This window comes from Nannobrachium achirus (assembly GCF_963921795.1).
Source record: "Nannobrachium achirus genome assembly, chromosome: 23".
Lineage (NCBI taxonomy): Eukaryota > Metazoa > Chordata > Actinopteri > Myctophiformes > Myctophidae > Nannobrachium > Nannobrachium achirus.
In genome coordinates this window covers 51,610,069-51,632,568 of record NC_137830.1, presented here as the reverse complement: position 1 = coordinate 51,632,568, position 22,500 = coordinate 51,610,069, and the positions used below count along the sequence as shown (strand labels likewise).

The 22,500-nt window shown below is 45.3% G+C and overlaps 1 protein-coding gene across 1 annotated transcript in view; it reads right to left on the bottom strand.

The window, feature by feature from the left end:
* The window catches only part of cacna1c (calcium channel, voltage-dependent, L type, alpha 1C subunit), a gene marked incomplete at both ends in the record, with an annotated part of 341,751 nt that overhangs the window by 45,853 nt on the left and 273,398 nt on the right, over positions 1-22,500 (bottom strand). Inside the window, 2 exons of the mRNA XM_080754433.1 lie at positions 11,968-12,051; positions 21,700-21,810. Coding sequence (XP_080610559.1) covers positions 11,968-12,051; positions 21,700-21,810 — 195 coding nt within the window. The remainder of the gene's footprint in view (positions 1-11,967; positions 12,052-21,699; positions 21,811-22,500) is intronic.

The window sequence follows — 22,500 nt, the reverse complement described above, 5'->3', positions numbered from 1 at the left end:
TTTCGCATAATCTTAAGGTTAGGATAAGGATTTGGTCTGACTGTGTTGAGTCGACATGGTCCGCATTCAGTCTGTGTGTGTGTGTGTGTGTGTGTGTGTGCGTGCGTGCGTGTGCGTGTGCGTGTGTGTGTGTATGTGTGTGTGTGTGTGTGTGTGTGTGTGTGTGTGTGTGTGTGTGTGTGTGTGTGTGTGTGTGTGTGTGCGTCTTTCGGCCAGCTGTGGTTACAAACAGTACAACATTAGCAGCATTGGCTAGCAGAGGACCAGGCTTTCCCAACACATCTTAACCGTACAGTTTAAAGACTTAATTCATGACCACGTTTAATCAAGTCGTCTAACTTCATTAGTTATGTAAACTCTTCCACTCATTTAAAAGCTGTTGAAATAAATTGAGTTTGAGCCATGAGAGCATTTAACAGTGAAACATGACTGTGAATATTAATTTAATCATTTCCAGTAAACTAAACACTATTTAAATCAGAATAAATCAGAATAAAATACAACAGTACGTCTAAGATGCGTTGAAAAAGTCAGAGCCCAGAACAACAGTTAACACTGAACACAGAGGGTAGACGCCTACTGGTCACACCCAGGTACTGCAATGAATTGGACACTTAATACAGATTAAACCGTCAACTGGTTTAATCCGTAGCTCAGGAAGTGTTAAAATTCACTTTTGACGTCGGCCCTGTTGGAATACCTCAGCATACTAACCGGTCACTTCCCTCTGCGTTACTGCGGAGCTAGCATAACGTGATTGGTGACACAAGATTAACTCACTTAGCGCCGAGCGAGCCAGATTTCAATATGAATCTGCGCTTATAACGCCAGGAAATAGCTATATTGAATCCCCAAAATCACATTACATAACCAGGTACACGTGCCTGCGAATGCCACAAGATGACCACTAGAGTGAGCCATAGCCCATAGACTTTCCATGGTCCCATGTTAAGTCAGAATAAAAAACGAGGTTCAGGACATAACAGGATGGTACAATGACATGCTCTCCATTGACATTCAATGGACAGGCCGCGGGCCGACATTTGAGCTCAATACTGCTCAATTCGTGCTTGATCGTCTCAAACCACCATTGGTATGGGCATCGGAACGTATATAGATGCCACACAGAAAGTTTCCGAATCAAAATCCGACCTAGTGAAGCTACGTGAGGGTCGGATGGTTTGCATTGAGCCTAGCGGCTAACAGAGGCCTACGTAAACAGGAAGCTATGGCTTACAGGTGACGTCATAATCGTATCCTTTTTTTCACGGTTTTCATCTGTATGCTAGTCGAAGGTAAGCTAACCGTTCCGCTCCGTCTATCAACCCAAATTAAAAGCTTAAACAATGCTTTTATATAAAAGTCGCTCCGAGTCGCTCGGCACTAAACGCCATCATTAGTTAGTCGCCCCGAAAGTCGCTCGGCGCTAAGTGAGTTAAGGACAGATGGTTTAACCAATCAGAGCTATGTTAGATCAGGAAGGGGGGGAAGGAAAGGATGAGGGAAGAGAAGAGATGAAGGGAACGAGGGAGGACAGATGGAAGAAACAGGGGCGTCACAAGGGGGGGGGGGGGGGGTGGGGGGTGGGACTGAGTTACCAGGGCCCAAGGTGGAGGGGCCTTCATTATTTTATACTTTAGCTATTAAAAAAATAGCAGATATACAAGCTCACTATACAAGCTATACGGCATCTGCTATTTTTTGAAAGTCGTGAAAAAGTGTGCAAATCTTTGAACGTACGTATTTTTTAAGCGAACATTTTGTAACTTAAAAGTTTGCTTCTGGGGGGTCCCTGGAACCAAATATTTTTAGATGGGGGTCCGTGCGGGGGTCCGTACATATCATTTTGGGGGTCCTTGACATGAAAAGGTTTGAGCACCACTGACATAGAAACATAGGTTTTTAAAAAAAACCTTAGAAGGATTTGAAATATTCAAAAATCAAAGAATTTTCACGACTTAAAAAAAGAAAAAAATAGAAGATCTACAAGCTTGCAGCGTGGCACTCGGTGCCGCACTGTGAGCTTGTAGATCTTCTATTTTTCAATAGTTAAAGTGCCCAGGGTCCAGAATCTGGTGCGACACCCCTGATGAGGGAGTAGAGAAGGAAGGAAGGAAAGGAGGAAGGAAGGAAGGAAGGAAGGAAGGAAGGAAGGAAGGAAGGAGGTATGGAGGTATTCCAACGTGGCCACGCCCCCTCCTGATATGGCAACACAGTAACATAGAAACAACATCCTGCATAACTCTTCTCTGATTGGTCACAACCATGATGAAGTGATATGTTAACGGCTAATTCTCATTGGTTTAGATCAAACTTCTAGCAGGGGTGGGGTCTATGAGAGAGAGAGAGAGAGAGAGAGAGAGAGAGAGAGAGAGAGAGAGAGAGAGAGAGAGACACCTGTGACCCACTATAGCCCATCAATGTATCTTTGCAATCCAGTATGACATCATCAGCATAACAGATAGACATCGTCACTGTCGGGCAGAAACCTCGTATATCGTATACGTTTCAAATGTGTACATTTCTAGGAGGAGTAAAGCCCTGCTTCATCAGACAAGGCCGTCGCACAAAAGTAGTGAAAACAGCAGATCTACAAGCACACAACGCCTCGCGGTGCGAGGCGTTGTGTGCTTGTAGATCGTCTGTTTTCACTAGTTTAAATCATTTAACAAAAGGTAAATACAAAACAAACAAGGACATACAAGGTTTCCACCCGACAACGATATGTAACTCGTCAAAGTGCACCGGAACCCAACTGACTAACTTGTTAAGATGAATCAGTGGTTCAAGTACCTACTGTACATTCCAACCTCTTACCAACACCATGCATCTTTTAAACATAACAATATCTAACATCATAAAGGCTGCAATCGAACCATGCATAAAGCTTTCACTAACAAGAGTCTCAGTAAAAACATGGCAATCAAACATACGGTAGAGGTTTTCAAATAAACCAAGTCGGTTCAGGTTCTTTCAAAGTTCAGCAGGTTCTGTGGGTAGCGCAGGCTTCAGGATAACACCACGCTAGATTTGACTTTTTTTTAGCCCTGAAAGGATTTGCCACAAAACTGGACGAGGAAAGGCAACGTTTATTTATTTTTTGTATTTAGTATTCAAAACTCTGAATAATTAGAGGTGATCGGTTCACCTCACAAGTGACGTATCTTGCAAGAGAGACCTGCGTTACCCAGCTTGCATTTCAGGTGAACAATCTGCACCACAAAATGCAACCACAAACAAGAGAGCAAGAGAGAGAGGGATATAGAAAGGAGAGGTAACATTCATAAAAGAAGAGTAAAATGCAGCAGAGGGCTTAGAAAGCGAAAGGGAGAATAGGAGGAGGAGAAGAAGGCATTCCGGAAAGAGAGAGAGAGAGAGAGAGAGAGAGAGAGAGAGAGAGAGAGAGAGAGAGAGAGAGAGAGAGAGAGATGCAGTCCATACTAGCATCGGCAAGGCACCACTCAGAGCAAACCAACTACCAATCTGTCCAGAATGTTTGGACCGACACAAACAAGGAAAGGAATGGCAGAGCATTTAACAAGCACCCGGTTGCAGGTTGCTAGGCAGGATTGGGAGGTTATGGGTCTCTATAACAAACAGCAACTAATCTAACCCAATGACAAGCCACATTCAGCGTGGACTTTGTAAATGTTGGCCCGTTACTGCACCTCGACGCCACACGTGGGAAATTAAGTACGGTAGCTGCACCGCTATGGGAGAGCGTTTTCTGCAGGTGTTTCAGTCCGAGTGTATCAAAGGGTGCGTTCGGAAATGCGCACCGGGTCTGGTCAGGGTTAGGGTTAGTCATTTAGGCATACTTTTACTGGGTTAGGATTAGGGTTGGGTTTAGGCACTCACTACACCGAACGTACCCTTTCATACACTCTGACTGAACCAGCACCACTATAGCTTCTGTTAGCTACTCCTTGCTAAGCATAGAGTGAAGTGCAATAACAGGAAAACATGGAAAAGGTCACGATATCCAAATACAAAATGTTTCCGGTTAAAAATGATAATGAAAGACGACAGAATTCTCTCAAGGTTCTGTTGCAGAGAGTTTCTTGAACAGAGAGAGAGAGAGAGAGAGAGAGAGAGAGAGAGAGAGAGAAGAAAATAAATAAAATCAGCTCAAGAACGATGCTACAACATTAACACTAGCATGGGGAACACACTATATCCTGTCACCCATAACACTTATAAGTCACCAGAGAAGAAAAATCAAAGACTTGGGGCATGCCTTTAGGTTAGAAGTTAGAGAACGAAAAAAAGAAAAAAAAAAAGAATCAAGTGCAAACCAATCAGATCAAACTAAAAGCAAAATCCAAACCAAGGTAAAAGTGAGACATCACATCTGTGACATGTATAGATGAGGAAGGTGTGTATCTCTGGCCCGGCAGGAACGATGTGTCACCAATCAATTCTATCATCAATCAATGGTTAAACTGTACTGTACTATTTTGATAGTTGTGCCCTAAGACACTGTATGTATATATATATATATATATATATATATATATATGTTACAGTATGTTTGGGTAACTCAGTACGTTCATTGTAAGAGCGCTTGTTTTGTCGTTCACCACACACCAATCACCACCAGATGGCGACGACAGCCATTCACTAGTGAAGGCGCTGACGTCACTCGTTTGCGACTCTCTTTCTTTATTTACTAGCCTAGCTCGGCAGTGTTTAGCCATTAGCTTACTATGAGCTAGGGAGCGCTCCATTGTAGTCACTTGGACAGGGCGTTTATCGTGGGCTTGCCCAGGCCTTACGGCCTGGGCATAAATATAACGATTGCATTCACCACGGCTTCGTAACTCGCTCCGCCGGCCGCGCGGCCCTGGCCCGCTCTTCGCAGCCACTCGCGCCAGCAGCGCTTGGGGGCGAAGAGCAGGACCAAGGTCCGCTGGCCTTCGCGCCGCTTGCAATGTCGTGGACAATCGAGCGGCTCCGCCTGGAGGACGTTGTTTTGGCTCAAAGCGACCGCTTGTTCCGCCCCGTGCCGCACGACGAGTGCTCCGTTTCTCGACAGTACTGTTTCTCTATCAAACCGTGACATATATATTCTTCGCCCCCCCTCTTTTGATGCACCTTCTCTTTACTGTTACAGTACTGTTCTTGTTTCTTCCTACCTTTTTCTTACTTCTCTGTAACTTTGTAAATATCCTTATACTTCTTCTTTCGTGTATCATCTGCATTGATGATTGGTTGACGACATTTTATTTCACAGGATTTCTTGTTACTTAGGGGAGGCCATGGGGCTGGCTGTCGTCTCCTCCCCCTTGCTGACGTCGGTTTAGGCAGGGTTTGAACCACTCACCTTCCCCATGAAGGGCATATGCACTAACCACTACACCAACGTCGCACCCCATCCTTATACTGCTGTGCTGCCTCTGGGCAACTGATTCTCCCCCTTGGGATAATAAAGGTATCTATCTATCTATCTATCTATCTATCTATCTATCTATCTATCTATCTATCTAAACTTGTATCCAGACACGCTAGATGTCCGTCTCCTCCCGCATAAACTGTACAAAAGAGCAAGCCACTTTTAGTGAAAACACACCTGTCAAAAATCTAAACCAAACTAACTTCAGCGCTGCCTTTGCCGTTTTTGCATTTGAATCCTGAAAAGTAAGAGTTTGGGATTTTTTTCCCCCATGTTTACGTATACAGCATATGGCCAAAGCCAAGCCTACTGTTATTGGTGAAAAACATTGTCTCATGTTGGACAGATAGTTGCAACTTTTCATCATGGCAGGAACCAAGTTCATCCACGTCAGGGATAAGCCTGCTCCACATTGGTATGCCCGGCCGGTGCTGTCAGAGCTAAGACTCAACATTCCCACCACATGGGACCCTGGAAAACACAACTTTTGGAGCTCTTTTTCCACTGTTCAGTAGTCAAGGCCCACAAACAGGTAGTAAACAGTAGATACAAACAAATGCCGTCCTGTGGGACGGAGCTGCCAACTTATTCTCAGCAGATCTTTGCTTCCTCCTGTCTGTTAGCATTTCAAACTTGCCGCACACTTTGTAGCTCAAGCAGGGGCGTCACAACCAAATTCTGGGCCCTGGGTACAAGGATTCACTGCGGGCCCCCCATGAATGTTAACTATTGAAAAATAGCAGATATACAAGCTCACAGCGCGGCACCGAGTGCCGCGCTGCAAGCTTGTAGATCTGCTATTTTTGAAAAATTGTGAAAAAGTGTGCAAGAAACCCATGTTTCCATGTCAGTGATGCTCAAACTTTTTCATGTGAAGGACCCCCAAAATGATATGAATTTGGCCACGGACCCCCATCTCAAAATATTTAGTTCCAGGGACCCCCCTGGAAGCAAAATTTGAGTTACAAATGTCCGCTTAAAAAATACATATTCAAAGATTTGCACACATTTTCACGACTTTTCAAAAATAGCAGATCTACAAGCTCGCAGCGCGGCACTCGGTGCCGCGCTGTGAGCTTGTATATCTGCTATTTTTCAATAGCTAAAGTTACTAGGGCCCCTCCACCTTGGGCCCTGGTAACTCAGTCCCACTTTCCTACCCCTTGTGACGCCCCTGAGCTCAAGTGCAGAAAGGTTTGTTGAGGACAAGAGAGTAAAGATGAAACACCGTTTTGGACAGCAAAGCTGCCTTCTTCAGGGCGTTACAATCACAGAGTATAAAAGGTGATCTGGCCTTTTATACTCCCCTTTGAAGCTGGTTTATCGTCAAATCTAGGCCTGATCCGCCGCTGTCCCCTTACAGTTAAATACTATTTACTTTCTCTACTCTGCCTGCACTGCAGATTTAATATCTATTTAATACATGAAAGTGGAGAATCATTCTGCAGCTACAAAATGAAATATCACTTGCTTAGTTAAACAGTCTCAAAATGACAGCTTATTGAATCATTTGTAGAATCAGCCAAGCAGTTTAATTCAATTTCTATTTAGTGACAATAAATCCGCTTCTCCGATCTTATTTTGAAGTACTGTGTGCTGCCAGAATGAACCAGGGTGCCAACTCATCTATCCAAATAGAAATCTGCTTTATTTATTTGGATTATTCATTTAGAATATGTGTTTTATTTGAGCGCAACAATTTAATGTCGTTTGGTCTTGTAGCGACTATTCAGCCATCACTAAACCCCTGCAGCCGCCGGTAACACTGAATAAACCAACCCTGTGGTGTTCCATTTAGAGACTGTTGTCAGGTCAAATGTGAAGGCCACCTGATTAAAACAGCAATTATCCTATAAATGTGAGTCCAAATAGGCAGCAGACTTTAGACTTGTACTTGGGGGGGTGTTTTAGCCAGGTACACACACACAGCTGCATTCTTATTCTACTCCACTGTTTGACCAAGGGGCCCGTTCCAGTCGATACTAAATTAATTCATGCATACATTTACATAAATTTCACGGCTGTGGAGTAAATCCATTTATGGATCCAACCGTTCTGTGCGTTGGCATGTTGCTGCTGGTGGACGAGAGACGGTGTGGGGGAAAGAAATCTACTGTAACTAACTCAATACGTTTTCTTTTTTCTTTTTTTATTCCCCATATAGAAAGTACCACGTGTACTTTCTATGCAATTGAGGAAAAAAAGAAAACGACAAACGTTGTTTGTATAGGGAGCTTTGATGTCCCCGAATGCTCATTTCTAATTCATAACGCAAGCCTTTTTATCATGAATCTCTCTGGGGAAAAAAAGGATTCATTTTCAACTGAAAGATTTATACATAGGCGACATTTGTTCTATTTAAAAAAACAAAACAATCAAACATAAAAGTACAGGGTCCTGGGAGCATTGGGGCGCCAGCTGGCCTAGCGCTCCAGGCACATACCATATACTAGTGTATAGGCTCTAGTGCAGGCTGAAAACGGGCCGCGGATTCGAATCCCGACGACCTTTGCTGCGTCTCTCACTCTCTCTCCCTGTTTCCTGTCAATCTCCACTGGTAGGCCTACTATCCAAGCCCCCAGAACGGCTGGTAAACGTTGAAGCGGCCGCCCTACTGGCCCAAAGCTGGAATTTCAGGCGGGGTGAAACATACATGCACAAGCATAAGAGCGCGCCGCTGGGGTCTACAATAGGGTCCAATGGATGTCGACGTCGTTCGTGACGTCATTACGTCTCCTCGACGCCAAACATTTTGGTCTCTAGGTAGAGGCCAATTTCCCCCAGAATGCACCTGGATTAGCTACTTCCGCATGCTTCAAAACGCCACTGAGCACTTGCATTGAAATGATAGCTGGGGGCGGGGCTGGTCCGCTCTCTATTATATATATATATATACTCTATGGTACTATCAGTAAAGGCAGACAAAGGCCTTAAAATGCTCATTCCAGTATTTGCTTTTAAAAGCATTCAGTTTTGTTGTTTGATCTTTACGTGTCCCAACACCATTAAAGTGAGTCCAAGCCAGGATACACAGCTTTCCATCCGTTATGTTCTATACATGCTGTTACAGTTCCAGCATGCAAGGGGAATGGACTTCATTCATCCCTGATGCAATGGCAGGAGAAACAACTGTAATGTGGATCCAAACCAAGTGCTAAGAGACAATGCAACAGTTCAACATCTATTAGCTTTAGGTGTGTGTGTGTGTGTGTGTGTGTGTGTGGGTGTGTGGGTGTGTGTGTGTGTGGGTGTGTGGGTGTGGGTGTGTGTGTGTGTGTGTGTGTGTGTGTGTGTGTGTGTGTGTGTGTGTGTGTGCGCGCGCGCGTGCGTGCGCGTGCGTGCATGTGTGTGTGTGTGTGCAATTCATTTTCAAAAGACAGAGGCAGAAATACCTATTTTTGGTGCTTTTCAAATATTTGAAGGCCGTCAGAAATGTTGGAATTACAACAATTTGTTACAGAACAGTTAGGCGTTAGACAGTCACATTATCTTCAAGCCATGTATTCTGATAGCATCTGAGTTTTGTTTTCTATGCATTTTGGAGGCTAAACCATAAGATGTGAGGGGAGCCAGTAGAGGGCACTCTTCCCCTTGTTAACAAAAACTGGTTTTGGGTTCAAATCCTTAAAAGGAATATGCCATTCTTTTCAACTCTTATCTTCATGTCTTCTTCGGTAGGAGGAACAATCGATACATGGTGTTAAGTCCATCAAGGCTCTCTGTATCTCTGAGACGACAAACTGAAACCACAGCAGATTGTGGACATTAAAAACGTCCTCTTTGGGCTGTACAGTATATGGCCTTGAGAATTGCTCGAGTGAATTCTGGGCCCAACAGTAAAATAATTTTCTCAGCCAAAATTGCATGCAATCTTTTTTTTCCTTCTTTTTTTTTGCATCAGTCACCAGAGTTAAGTGTCACTAATTGACTAAGCATCCACAAGTTTGACTGCACAACTTAACTTTTTCTCTGCCATTTTAAACATAGCCTGAACTCAGCAAGTGCCAAATTGTCCTTACCTTTTAACGTGGGCACGTGTCGTGCACGCATCGCGCACGATCTGTGCATGTAACATCTACCAGCGTTGTAGACCGGACCACAGCTTTCGAAAAAAAAAACAATCCCATTGGAAAAAGAAATATCCGTTGTCAGGCTGTATCTGCCGCTGTTTACAGAAAAAAACTCACGTAAAACGCAGAGCTGTGCGCTATGGTCCTGCGAGGGCACGTCGCGCACATAGCAGACGATATGTGCGCAGATAATACGCCAGGCGGGTACAAGAATCAAACAGCTTCCAAATAAAAAAATCTGTGTGGAAAAAAGACGATGTTATGCCCGTCCAGGCAGCTTCCTTGTTTACAATGGAAAGCTATGGGATCGGAGCTACGATTGGGCCTTCGACCGGATACTGAAACCTAGATCCGGTCAAAACAGGAAATACGTCCGGATACAGTTAGGAGGCGGGCCTAAAGAGTCCAAAACAGCTATATACAGTGATCATACTTTTAATCGTTTCATAATGATTAAAGGTAATTACATTTCCGGGATCTACGGGCATGGCAGCGCGGTAATTACATCTCCGGTTTCGACGGGGATAGCAGGAAATGAGTTAAGTGCTCTAACATGCTATTTTATGCTGACATTGAGAGCGGTTTAAAGTACACATTACGTGATTGGTTGTTATCATTTTGATCCGAGTCACAGATAAAAACATAAAAGCATTTCATAATTTGAAACCTGGCTTCAAGTTCAAACCTCATAAAGCCTTTCTTGTTTGAAGTTGCCATGCGGCGTTTAATTACTTTCCCAGAGCCGTTCCACGATGTTAACGGCAGCTTAAAACGCGCAGTGGCGGGCATTTTACGAAGCATTTTGAAAGCATCGGAGATAGGTATCTGTCCTCAGTCAGTGTGTGTGTGTGTGTGTGCGTGCGTGCGTGCGTGCGTGCGTGCGTGCGTGCGTGCGTGCGTGCGTGCAGCGTGAGGCTGAAAGAGCACGCAGGCAGGCAGAGGAGAGGATGTGAGGAAGGGGGAGAGGAGAGTGGAACAGGGGAGGGGAACGGGGAGGTGGAGGGAGGGTGCGTGAGTTGGACTTTACTTACGTTGACCTCAGTGATCGCTATGTCAACAATGCTACCCACAACTATCAATGCGTCAAACGTGTTCCATGCATCAACAAAATAATGCTGTGAAAAAGGAGGTGGAGAAAACAGAAAGAAGACAGGAAAGAAAGGAAAAAGAAAGAAAGAAAGAAAGAAAGAAAAGACACAACATAAGACAGATAAACAAAGGAATAATGGAGAGAATGTCAAATCAAAGGCGGAGACAGGGGAGGAAACATAAGATAACGTTATATTCATAAGAGCGTCAGTTTTTTTTTTAAAAGAGAGAAAGAACAGGTGGGGAAAAAAATGAGAATACAAAAATAAAAGGTCTGAAAGAAGATGGAGGACAGCAGCGTCAGAGGAGGTCGGCCATGCTTTTATCCATGAGGGGAAACAACAACGTCAACGTCAACAACAACAACAACGATAAAAACAACGATAAAACAACAACCCCAAAACAAAACCAATCGCTTTCCTGTTGTTGGGGTTGGAAATGAAACGCTCTGCTGTCATTGGTTGGTTAGTGCGTTAGTTCTGTTAGTCAGGGGAGGGAGGGGGCGGGGCTTCAAACCTGAGGACATGTCACAGTCGGGTTAAAACAAAACCAAATAAAAATAGGAAATTAAACAACCATGAAAAGGAACAGCTTTGCTAGCTTCTTAACGTTGTTCCTCCAGGTTAATATCTATTACCTGGTATATCTATTATAACGTTCTGGATATAATATAATATATAATATCTATTACCTGGTGTATCTATTCAGGGTTTATAACAGCCTATAAGGTTCTACACAGAAGCCAGGAAGAGGCCTGGTTCTACTTCCGGCTTCGAACCCAGGTCTCCCGCGTGAAAGTCCAATATCTTAACCATTACTCCAAAGGGACAACCCTATGGAATGAGGGCAGATACTAGACTTTTTGAGGCTTCAGGCTGGGGCTGCGACTCTCTCCGCCACACTCACCCCCCCTTTGACCTCCTCCTACGGGGAAGCCCGGATCCGGGTCACGGCACCAATGTAACGGAGGTGATCCGAACCTCCCCACCCGGCTTCGAACCCAGGTCTCCCGTGTGAAAGTCCAATATCTTAACCATTACTCCAAAGGGATATCCCTATGGAACGAGGGCAGATACTAGACTTCCGCCACATACGCTCGAGGCCAGGGGCCCTTTTACCGTGTTTTTCGGGGTTCTCTCTCTCTTCGAGTGGCAGCTGCCATTTTGGGTTTTAAAGGATGGAAGGGAAGAGAAAGAGAAGGAGAGAGGGAGAGAGGGAGAGAAGGAGAGAGGGAGAGAAGGAGAGAGGGAGAGAGGGAGCACCAGGGAACACAGAGAGACACAGCGGAGGAGGTAGAGAGAAACAGCAACAGAAAAGGGAAAGAAAGGGTTTGGACAAGACGAAGAGAAGGAAGGGGAGAGAGAGGGAGAGAGACAGAGGGAGAGGGAGAGGGAGAGAGCGGGCAACTGTACTTACGTTAATCTCACTGAGGATGACGTCTATTATGCTGCCAATAACGATGAGGAAATCAAATACATTCCACGGATCACTAAAGTATCCCTACACAGTGGGGGGAGGGGGGCAGGTGAGGGGGGGTAAGAGAGGGAGATTAGAAGGAGAGACGAGACACCCCCCCGACCCCCGACCTCGTCCTGGCAAGGATTATGGACCCCAGCGTTACCCTAGCAACCAACACACAGTGGCAGCCAGACCGGGTCGGACAGACCCGGAACCGTCCATATCCTGAAAACCTGTTTTACTTCAGGGTAGCATCCAGAACAGGTACCAAATGAGGTTCTGACCAGGGACGTGCTGGCCACTGGGAAAAGCGGGACAACTCCCCAACGGCCGGTTCCCCCCCGGCCGGTCCAGGCCGGCCATTAGGAAAAAATGTCGGCCTTCGTTCCATTTTGGGGGCTGGGCGGCCAACTAAGTAAATCGTCACTGTCGGGCAGAAACCTTGTATCTCCAAGTTTCACAACGCCTCGCGGTGCGAGGCGTTGTGTGCTTGTAGATCGGCTGTTTTCACTAGTTTAAATCATTTTTAAAATGATAAATACAAAACAAACGGTTTTGGACATGCAAGGTTTCCACCCGACAACGACGAAATATAACTCATGTAATTGGCCCACTGGCTTGTCACTTGTCATGATCTGAAATGGCAAATCTTTGAGTAGCAGCAGCGCTATAGAGAGAGATCTCTCTCTATAGCGTGCAATGAGGGCCTCTCCAACTCTTTTTCCCGGGCTGAATCAGGGGCCCAGCACGTCCCTGGTTCTGACAAACATATCTGAAACCAAGCCATAGTGCAGCGGTTCTCAACCTGTTCAGGCCGCAAATAATCATACAAGCCCTCACAAGCACTTAGAATTGTAGGAGTTACATTTTGTGTAACTTGGTTTCTTCAGATGAATATTGTGAAAATAGCAGATCTACTGTACAAGCTCACAAGTTCACAAGCTCACAACACATTGTGAACTTGTAGATCGGCTATTTTCACAAATGTTGTCTCTTTCTTATATTATATTTTTCTATATATATTTTCTTATATTTGACAATTTGGCCATGCAATGTTTGACCAGTTTTTGACCAGTTGTAAAGTGTGTTGATTACTTTAGATGCAGTAATGGTCTTTTTTATTTTCCTTCTTTCCCAATTGTCACTTCAGTGACATCTGGGGACCCCCCCCCCCCCCGACCCTGGGGGTCCTCGGTCCCACATGCTGAGAACCACTGCCATATGCAAACAAATCCAGAACCCATGAAACATGTTAGTTCCTGTAGTCGAAAAGAGCCATTAGTCCAGGGTTCCCCAATTAGTTTTCCCCAAGGGCAGAATCATGTCTAGGGTACCAAGCTGAGGGCCACAACATTGAATTATGTCTAGGGTACCAAGCTGAGGGCCACAACATTGAATTATGTCTAGGGTACCAAGCTGAGGGCCACAACATTGAATTATGTCTAGGGTACCAAGCTGAGGGCCACAACATTGAATTATGTCTAGGGTACCAAGCTGAGGGCCACAACATTGAATCATGTCTAGGGTACCAAGCTGAGGGCCACAACATTGAATTATGTCTAGGGTACCAAGCTGAGGGCCACAACATTGAATCATGTCTAGGGTACCAAGCTGAGGGCCACAACATTGAATTATGTCTAGGGTACCAAGCTGAGGGCCACAACATTGAATCATGTCTAGGGTACCAAGCTGAGGGCCACAACATTGAATCATGTCTAGGGTACCAAGCTGAGGGCCACAGCATTGAATCATGTCTAGGGTACCAAGCTGAGGGCCACAGCATTGAATCATGTCTAGGGTACCAAGCCGAGGGCCACAGCATTGAATCATGTCTAGGGTACCAAGCCGAGGGCCACAGCATTGAATCATGTCTAGGGTACCAAGCTGAGGGCCACAACATTGAATCATGTCTAGGGTACCAAGCTGAGGGCCACAACATTGAATCATGTCTAGGGTACCAAGCTGAGGGCCACAGCATTGAATCATGTCTAGGGTACCAAGCTGAGGGCCACAGCATTGAATCATGTCTAGGGTACCAAGCCGAGGGCCACAGCATTGAATCATGTCTAGGGTACCAAGCTGAGGGCCACAACATTGAATTATGTCTAGGGTACCAAGCCGAGGGCCACAGCATTGAATCATGTCTAGGGTACCAAGCTGAGGGCCACAACATTGAATTATGTCTAGGGTACCAAGCTGAGGGCCACAACATTGAATTATGTCTAGGGTACCAAGCTGAGGGCCACAACATTGAATCATGTCTAGGGTACCAAGCTGAGGGCCACAACATTGAATTATGTCTAGGGTACCAAGCTGAGGGCCACAACATTGAATCATGTCTAGGGTACCAAGCTGAGGGCCACAACATTGAATTATGTCTAGGGTACCAAGCTGAGGGCCACAACATTGAATCATGTCTAGGGTACCAAGCTGAGGGCCACAACATTGAATCATGTCTAGGGTACCAAGCTGAGGGCCACAGCATTGAATCATGTCTAGGGTACCAAGCTGAGGGCCACAGCATTGAATCATGTCTAGGGTACCAAGCCGAGGGCCACAGCATTGAATCATGTCTAGGGTACCAAGCCGAGGGCCACAGCATTGAATCATGTCTAGGGTACCAAGCTGAGGGCCACAACATTGAATCATGTCTAGGGTACCAAGCCGAGGGCCACAACATTGAATCATGTCTAGGGTACCAAGCTGAGGGCCACAGCATTGAATCATGTCTAGGGTACCAAGCTGAGGGCCACAGCATTGAATCATGTCTAGGGTACCAAGCCGAGGGCCACAGCATTGAATCATGTCTAGGGTACCAAGCTGAGGGCCACAACATTGAATCATGTCTAGGGTACCAAGCCGAGGGCCACAACATTGAATCATGTCTAGGGTACCAAGCTGAGGGCCACAACATTGAATCATGTCTAGGGTACCAAGCTGAGGGCCACAGCATTGAATCATGTCTAGGGTACCAAGCTGAGGGCCACAGCATTGAATCATGTCTAGGGTACCAAGCCGAGGGCCACAGCATTGAATCATGTCTAGGGTACCAAGCCGAGGGCCACAGCATTGAATCATGTCTAGGGTACCAAGCCGAGGGCCACAGCATTGAATCATGTCTAGGGTACCAAGCCGAGGGCCACAGCATTGAATCATGTCTAGGGTACCAAGCCGAGGGCCACAGCATTGAATCATGTCTAGGGTACCAAGCCGAGGGCCACAGCATTGAATCATGTCTAGGGTACCAAGCCGAGGGCCACAGCATTGAATCATGTCTAGGGTACCAAGCCGAGGGCCACAACATTGAATCATGTCTAGGGTACCAAGCCGAGGGCCACAACATTGAATCATGTCTAGGGTACCAAGCCGAGGGCCACAGCATTGAATCATGTCTAGGGTACCAAGCCGAGGGCCACAGCATTGAATCATGTCTAGGGTACCAAGCCGAGGGCCACAGCATTGAATCATGTCTAGGGTACCAAGCCGAGGGCCACAACATTGAATCATGTCTAGGGTACCAAGCCGAGGGCCACAACATTGAATCATGTCTAGGGTACCAAGCCGAGGGCCACAACATTGAATCATGTCTAGGGTACCAAGCCGAGGGCCACAGCATTGAATCATGTCTAGGGTACCAAGCCGAGGGCCACAACATTGCAGGGGGCAACGGTGGCGTTCCCGCTACTCCAGCGACAGTTCAGATATCGTCGTTGTCGGGTGAAAATCTTGTATGTCCAAAACGGTTCGTTTTGCATTTATCATTTTAAAAATGATTTAAACTAGTGAAAACAGCCGATCTACAAGCACACAACGCCTCGCGGTGCGAGGCGTTGTGTGCTTGTAGATCGGCTGTTTTCACTACTTTTGTGCGACGGCCTTGTATGATGAAGCAGGGCTTTACTTTGCGAAAGAACGTACACATTTTGAGATACAGGTTTTCCACCCGACAACGACGATATACTAGTATTGTTGCTGCTCTTATACCACCATTATTACTGGGGTTGGTGGGGGCCAGACAGTAGCCCCCCGCGGGCCGCAAATGGCCCGCGGGCCGCCTATTGGGGAACCCTGCATTAGAGGCTGGGTCCACAGATGTCCATCCACACTGGTCACATGGTACTGTTAAGGTATTAATCACTGTCCTCTAATGCAGGACAATTAAGAGCCCTCCGCAGCTGTCCGTCCACCCAGCTGCATCTTGGGACAGATCTGACCGTGGTCCTAAAGCACACTTTTTAATTACTTTTTAGTTACGTTTGAGTGGCGAGCCGTGTGGCAAATCATTGAGAAAGTATTCAATCAACATTGTGCGTAGGATTCAAAATGAGAGGGAGACGACGCCTTACAGTCAGACATTCAGTCAGTCAGTCCTCCTCAGCCCAGTGACTAGAATATTAATTCCATAAGCTATGATAGTAATTGTATTATTTATGGATAATTTTCGGGGGGGAGAGGAGGGGCTAAAGACTGTAAAACTGTTGATAAGCGTAACATAATACAGTGTGTTCTCTGGGGAAGCTTTAGGGAGTGACACCTGACAAAGTAAAATCATTAATACGCTTGTATGTGTCTACCCGGACGGCATGAGGCAGATCGCCCCCCGCTACCCCAGCCTCCCCGTTTCTCTCTCCCAGACCACGCCCCCGACTGTCGTGATTGGCCGGCTGTACTCGGCTGTACTTCCTGGCCATGTACTGTGTATGCTGTTGCTGTCACGTCGCTCTAGTGTGTAGAAGGCTACGTGTGCCGTAATACTTGCTGGCGACAATACTATAGTACTAAAAAGGATGTATGAATACGCGGAGACTTGTCAAAATGAAAATGTGCGTGATTTACAACGCGGCCGACCGAAAATGTTGTTGTTGGACCGTCGCTAAATACCATCTAATGATGTATAATTAGATTACTGCACCACATGAATAGCGTGGCATTACTGACCACAGAAAAGCATGATATCGATGTTACAGTATGCAGTTTATTGATTCATGTTTGGGGTTTATTTTCAGACAACACTGACTGCAGGGCCAATTTTGGGAAGAGAGGGGGGGGGGGGGGAGAAACGTCTGGAGACTCCAAGTAGCCAGCGTGGGAAAAGTAGTCTCCTAAATGTATTTCGAAAAAAGTAAAAGTAGGCTACCAATAGCAGTTCATTCATAAGAGAAACGGGGAGGCGGGGATAGCGGGGGGGCGATCTGCCCCATGCCGTCCTGTAGACACATACAAGCCATTAATACACACTCCGCCTTGGAACCGTTGTTACTAGAGCTGTTACAGGGGGGGGGGGGGGGGGGCAACAGCTTATCAGGAACCAAACATATTAGACGGTCAGCGTTTCTCCTTGTTGTCTCCATGGCTGCTCAAAGGAAGAATTTAATTAAGTTAAAGATGGAACAATAATATCTTGCTAAACACCTACTGTAGCAAATATCAGACACACACAGGCTGAATGCAAACGTCTGGATTTCCCCCGCTCTTGCAGACGGGTGGACTTAATGGCCTGCTCAATTCACCCTTTGTCAAGTCCCGCCCATTGTCCTGCCCCTCTCCACACCCATTGGTTGCTTTGACTTGGAGGGACATTCAGTGGGACATTCCATCCACTGCCATGTTAATTCAGTTGCTTCATATTGTTATTCTGTGTGCTCAATTCTAATTTCAAAATTTGTTTCAGTCAATTGGAGCTGCTCAGTGGCAGCATAGTGAATCAGCATGTTTTTAATTGTTTTTATTTCTCCAAAAATTATGTTTTAGCTAATTCAACATAAAAAAGGCGGAACCAGGGCGGGACAAGGCAGATAGAGCCTGCTGGTTGGTCAGTCAGGGACCAACCAGGAGGCTAACAAAGGGTGAATTCTTTACTTACACATTTATTTTGTCAATAAGTACAGTAGAATGGAAAAAAAACTGCCAACATCTCGTTGGCCTGCAAATCGAAGGCCTGACTGACAGGTCTTCTGAGTGTGCGATGTTATAAAACGCAAAGGATGTCTTAAAGGGATATTCCACTTTCAACAGGGAGCAGTGGAAGGACTTCTCTCCACATACCCACCTATTGTAACTTCAAACTTCATTTTAACCATGATAGATTCATTAAAAACAACCATTATTTTTTCTGGTGACTCATACTACCCTCCTAATACGTGAGCAGGCCGTGTTTTATCCATAACTTTTTTCATTTATTTTTAATAATTATTTGGGAAAATTGAAAAAAATTAAATACAAAAAAATAATAATTAAAAATAAATGAAAAAGTTATCGAAAAAACACGGCCTGCTCACATTAGGAGGGTAGTATGAGTCATCAGAAAAAAATAATGGGTGTTTTTAATGAATCTATCATGGTTAAAATGAAGTTTGAAATTACAATGGGTGTGTGTGGGGAGAGGCCCTGGGCCTGGAGGGCCTGGTAACATTTACATCAAATATCTAAATATTCAATCAAGCAAATTAAAAACGAATTACCAAAAGTCTCATTTCATTAATGCATGGCAGAGCTGCGTCCCTGCAGACTTGATGTAACATGGTGATGCAAAACATTTGGGTTTGCATCACAGTACGTTAAGACAGCCAGGTCCATCAGTCTGCTAGTGACATCTGGATTCAGCCACCCATTGATTAGCATATGGTTTAATTGTAATACCGTATGTAAAGTAACACACCTTTCCCCTCATCTAAACATCCTTCTTAAACCCAGGACGCATTTTGAGTGTTAAAACAGGATGACTCGTTCGACGGCAGCAAGGTGAGGTTTGTATGTTTTCAAAGTCAGTTGTCAAACACCAGTAATAATCAGCAACACACATTACTAAACAATAACTGAAATATGAATGCCAACCCATCTGTACTGGCATCTGTAAAGGTACCAACAAGCAGGGACGTGCTGGCCATTGGGAAAAGCGGGCCAACTCCCGAACGGCCGGTTAATTCCCGGCCGGTCCAGGCCGGGCAGAAACCTCGTATCTCCAAGTTTCAAATGTGTACATTTTTTCGCAAAGCCCTGCTTCATTGTGCTTCGCACAAAAGTAGTGAAAACAGCCGATCTACAAGCACACAACGCCTCGCGGTGCAAGGCGTTGTGTGCTTGTAGATTGGCTGTTTTCACTAATTTAATTCATTTCTTAATTGATAAATACAAAACCAACGGTTTTGGACATACAAGGTTTCCACCCGACAATGACGAAATTTCATGTACAGTAATTGGCCCACTGGCTTGTCACTTGTCATGGTCTGAAATGGCAAATCTTTGAGTAGCAGCAGCAGCGCTATAGAGAGAGATCTCTCTCTATAGCGCGCAATGAGGGCCTCTCCAACTCTTTTTCCCGGGCTGAATCAGGGGCCCAGCACGTCCCTGTCAACAAGTCAAGTCAGTTTAGAGGTGTTTAACTTTGTAGGGCAGCTGTTATGTTGACAACATTGCTAGGTGCTTTTGTGGGACTTTATTTGAAGTTGTAGCCTGAATGTTGTTGGTTTAATCACACACTGTAGACCCTCTATACTTAATACATTTGCACATGAGTTGCCTCTGTACTTGGGTCTGTTCTTTTTTCCCTCTATACCAGGGGTCTTCAACGTTTTCAGGCCAAGGACCCCTTAGTTGAGAGACAGATGAAGCAGGGACCCCCAAACCTTTTCATAGATTCCATATGGTTTCATCGTTTGACAGCACAATCGTCAGTGTATTTTGGATTCATATCAATTTGTGTTTTCAGATATTTAACCACTTGAACCATCAATACTTAAAACACTTGAACTTTCACTCTGTACTTAGTCTGCTCTTTTTCCCCTCTACACCAAACCTCTTTGCCGAAAATAGCCGATCTACAAGCTCACAACGCCTCGCGGCGCGAGTCGTTGTGAACTTGTAGATCTGCTATTTTCTGCTAAATTTCTCCGAATATGGATGCTAGGGTTCAAGTGGTTAATATAAAAAAGGAGGAAAAAGAAGTTTCTATCACACAAAGATTTGGAGGACCCCCTGTAGTAACTCTGGGGACCCCCTAGGGGCCCCGGACCCCCTGTTGAAGACCCCTGCTCTATACCGAATCCCTTTCCATCTAAACACCTCACAACGGCTATTTTTGGCAAATGTTTCCTCCCGAATAGCGAGGCCAGAGTGCAAGTGGCTTTAAGTGCTTTTAGCAGGGTGTCGTTGACACAGACGTCAACGGAAACGCTCACAATCAAAGCCGACGGCGCGTTCCGCCGTTCCGGCCTCCTCTTCAGTTCTCTGACGTGAAATCCATTTCTCTACCGCTGGATGATTCAACGGCTCATTGTCCCCAATAGCTTTACTATTGATTTAACACAATTTTTATTTTTTTATTTTTTGCCGCCAGCGTTGTTTGTAAACAATAACACACTAGTCTACTGGGAGGGCCGCCTCCCATCTGTCATTGTTTGAACAGCTGACACGACGGGGAAGCCCTCTCATTGGAGGAGACACACGCCAGGTTGCTTAGCAACGGTTGAAAATAAGGAAGTGAAAAGACCAAACGTCTCAGATGGCTGAACTCACCGACCTTGGTTTTACACTAGCGTACAGTGGTCTTTAGTTGGAGTATACACACTCCTACTGCAGGGGGGTCAACAGGGGGTCCTTGAACCCTCGGGGGTCCCCAGAATTACTACAGGGGGATGGGGGGGGGGGGGGGGGGGCTGTCGAACCTTGGTGCGATGGAAAATTATTTCCTTTCTTTCTTTCTTTTTTACATGAATCACTTCAACCCTAGCATCCATATTCTGGAGGGGAACATTAGCTGAAAATAGCAGATCTACAAGCACACTGCTGGTAGGCGTTGTGAGCCTGAAGATCGTCTATTTTCGGCAGGGGAAAAAAGGAGCGAACCAAGTACAGAGCCAAAGGTGGAGTTTACTAAGTATTGAGGGTTTACAAGGTTACATTTCGTCGTTGTCGGGTGGAAACCTTGTATGTCCAAGACTGTTCGTTTTGTCTTTATCGTTTTAAAAATGAACTAAACTAGTGAAAACAGCCGATCTACAAGCACACAACGCCCCGCGGTGCGAGGCGTTGTGTGCTTGTAGATCGGCTGTTTTCACTACTTTTGTGCGACAGCCTTGTATGATGAAGCAGGGCTTTAGGCCTACTTAGTGAAAAAACGTACAAACTTGAAACTTGGAGATACAAGGTTTCTGCCCGACAGTGACGATTTACCCAACACTGATTGGCTATGACACTTTGATGATATCTATCAGTTAACCCATTAAGACCTGGAACACATCCGTGTCAGATTTTAACCACTTTAACCATTATTTTTTGCTTTAACTATTAAAAAAAAGCAGGTCTAAAAGCTCACAGCGCGAGCTTGTAGATCTGCTATTTTTGTTTTTTTTAGTAAATGGGTGCACATCTTTGAATTTATATATTTTTTAAAGCTCAAATCTTTCTTTCTTGGGGTCCTTGGTACAAGCTATTTTGAGATGGGTTCCGCGGTCAAATAGATATAATTCTAGGGGTCCTTGATGTGAAAAAGTTTGAGCACCAAAACATACGTTTTCTTTATCAGAAAACCGGTAGGTTTCAGATTTTATTTAAGAGGTCTTTGGGGTAAAAAGACGCCTGTTCTACTGTCCTGTCCACTTGTGCGTGTGAGTGTGTGTGTGTGTGTGTGTGTGTGTGTGTGTGTGTGTGTGTGTGTGTGTGTGTGTGTGTGTGTGTGTGTGTGTGACTTACCCTGGGTTTGAAGGCGATCAGTTTAAGGATCATCTCCACAGTGAACAGTCCAGTAAACAACATGTTCAGGATGTTCATGGCGTCGTTGAAGCCGTGGGTCTGTCCATGATGCTACAATACACGCACGCACACACGCACACACACACACACACACACGCACGCACGTACGCACGCACGCACGCACGCACGCACACACACACACACACACACACACACGCATGCACGCATTCATATACAAGGCACAAACAGAAAGACAAAGTTCAGAGACAAAATCAGTATCAGTATATCAATAAACCGGCACATCTGAAAACGTGTGAAATGACACTTTCTGCATAATGAGTACTTTCAGCTTTTGGTACTTTGGAGATTACATTTTGACACCAAAACTTTTGTACTTTGTTTCTGCGCTGCAGTGTTGATGCTTTTACCAAAGTAAGAAGAGCGAGTCGTTTTTCCACCACTGCTGAAAGGTGGTCCCGAAAAAATTTACTTTTATTTCGAACTTCTATTATCTTGAATTGTGTTAGAATTAGATTGTGCGTACGTGCATGCGTGCGTAGCATAGACTGTATAAAAGATATGGACAAAGCGAAGCCATTGGTTTCTATGCAGCGCAAATGACACATTTTGGGTCCTTGGCATGGGTGTTGCCATCATAGATTGAAATGCAAACGGGGGAGGCTATTGGCTGCCAACGGTCACGTGCAACCGCAGGGATACATGGGAGAATGTGGTCGGAGCCTCCCGAAATACAGCACACGAAGAAGAACACAGCCGGCTGGTAGCAGTTTAGTTGGCCAA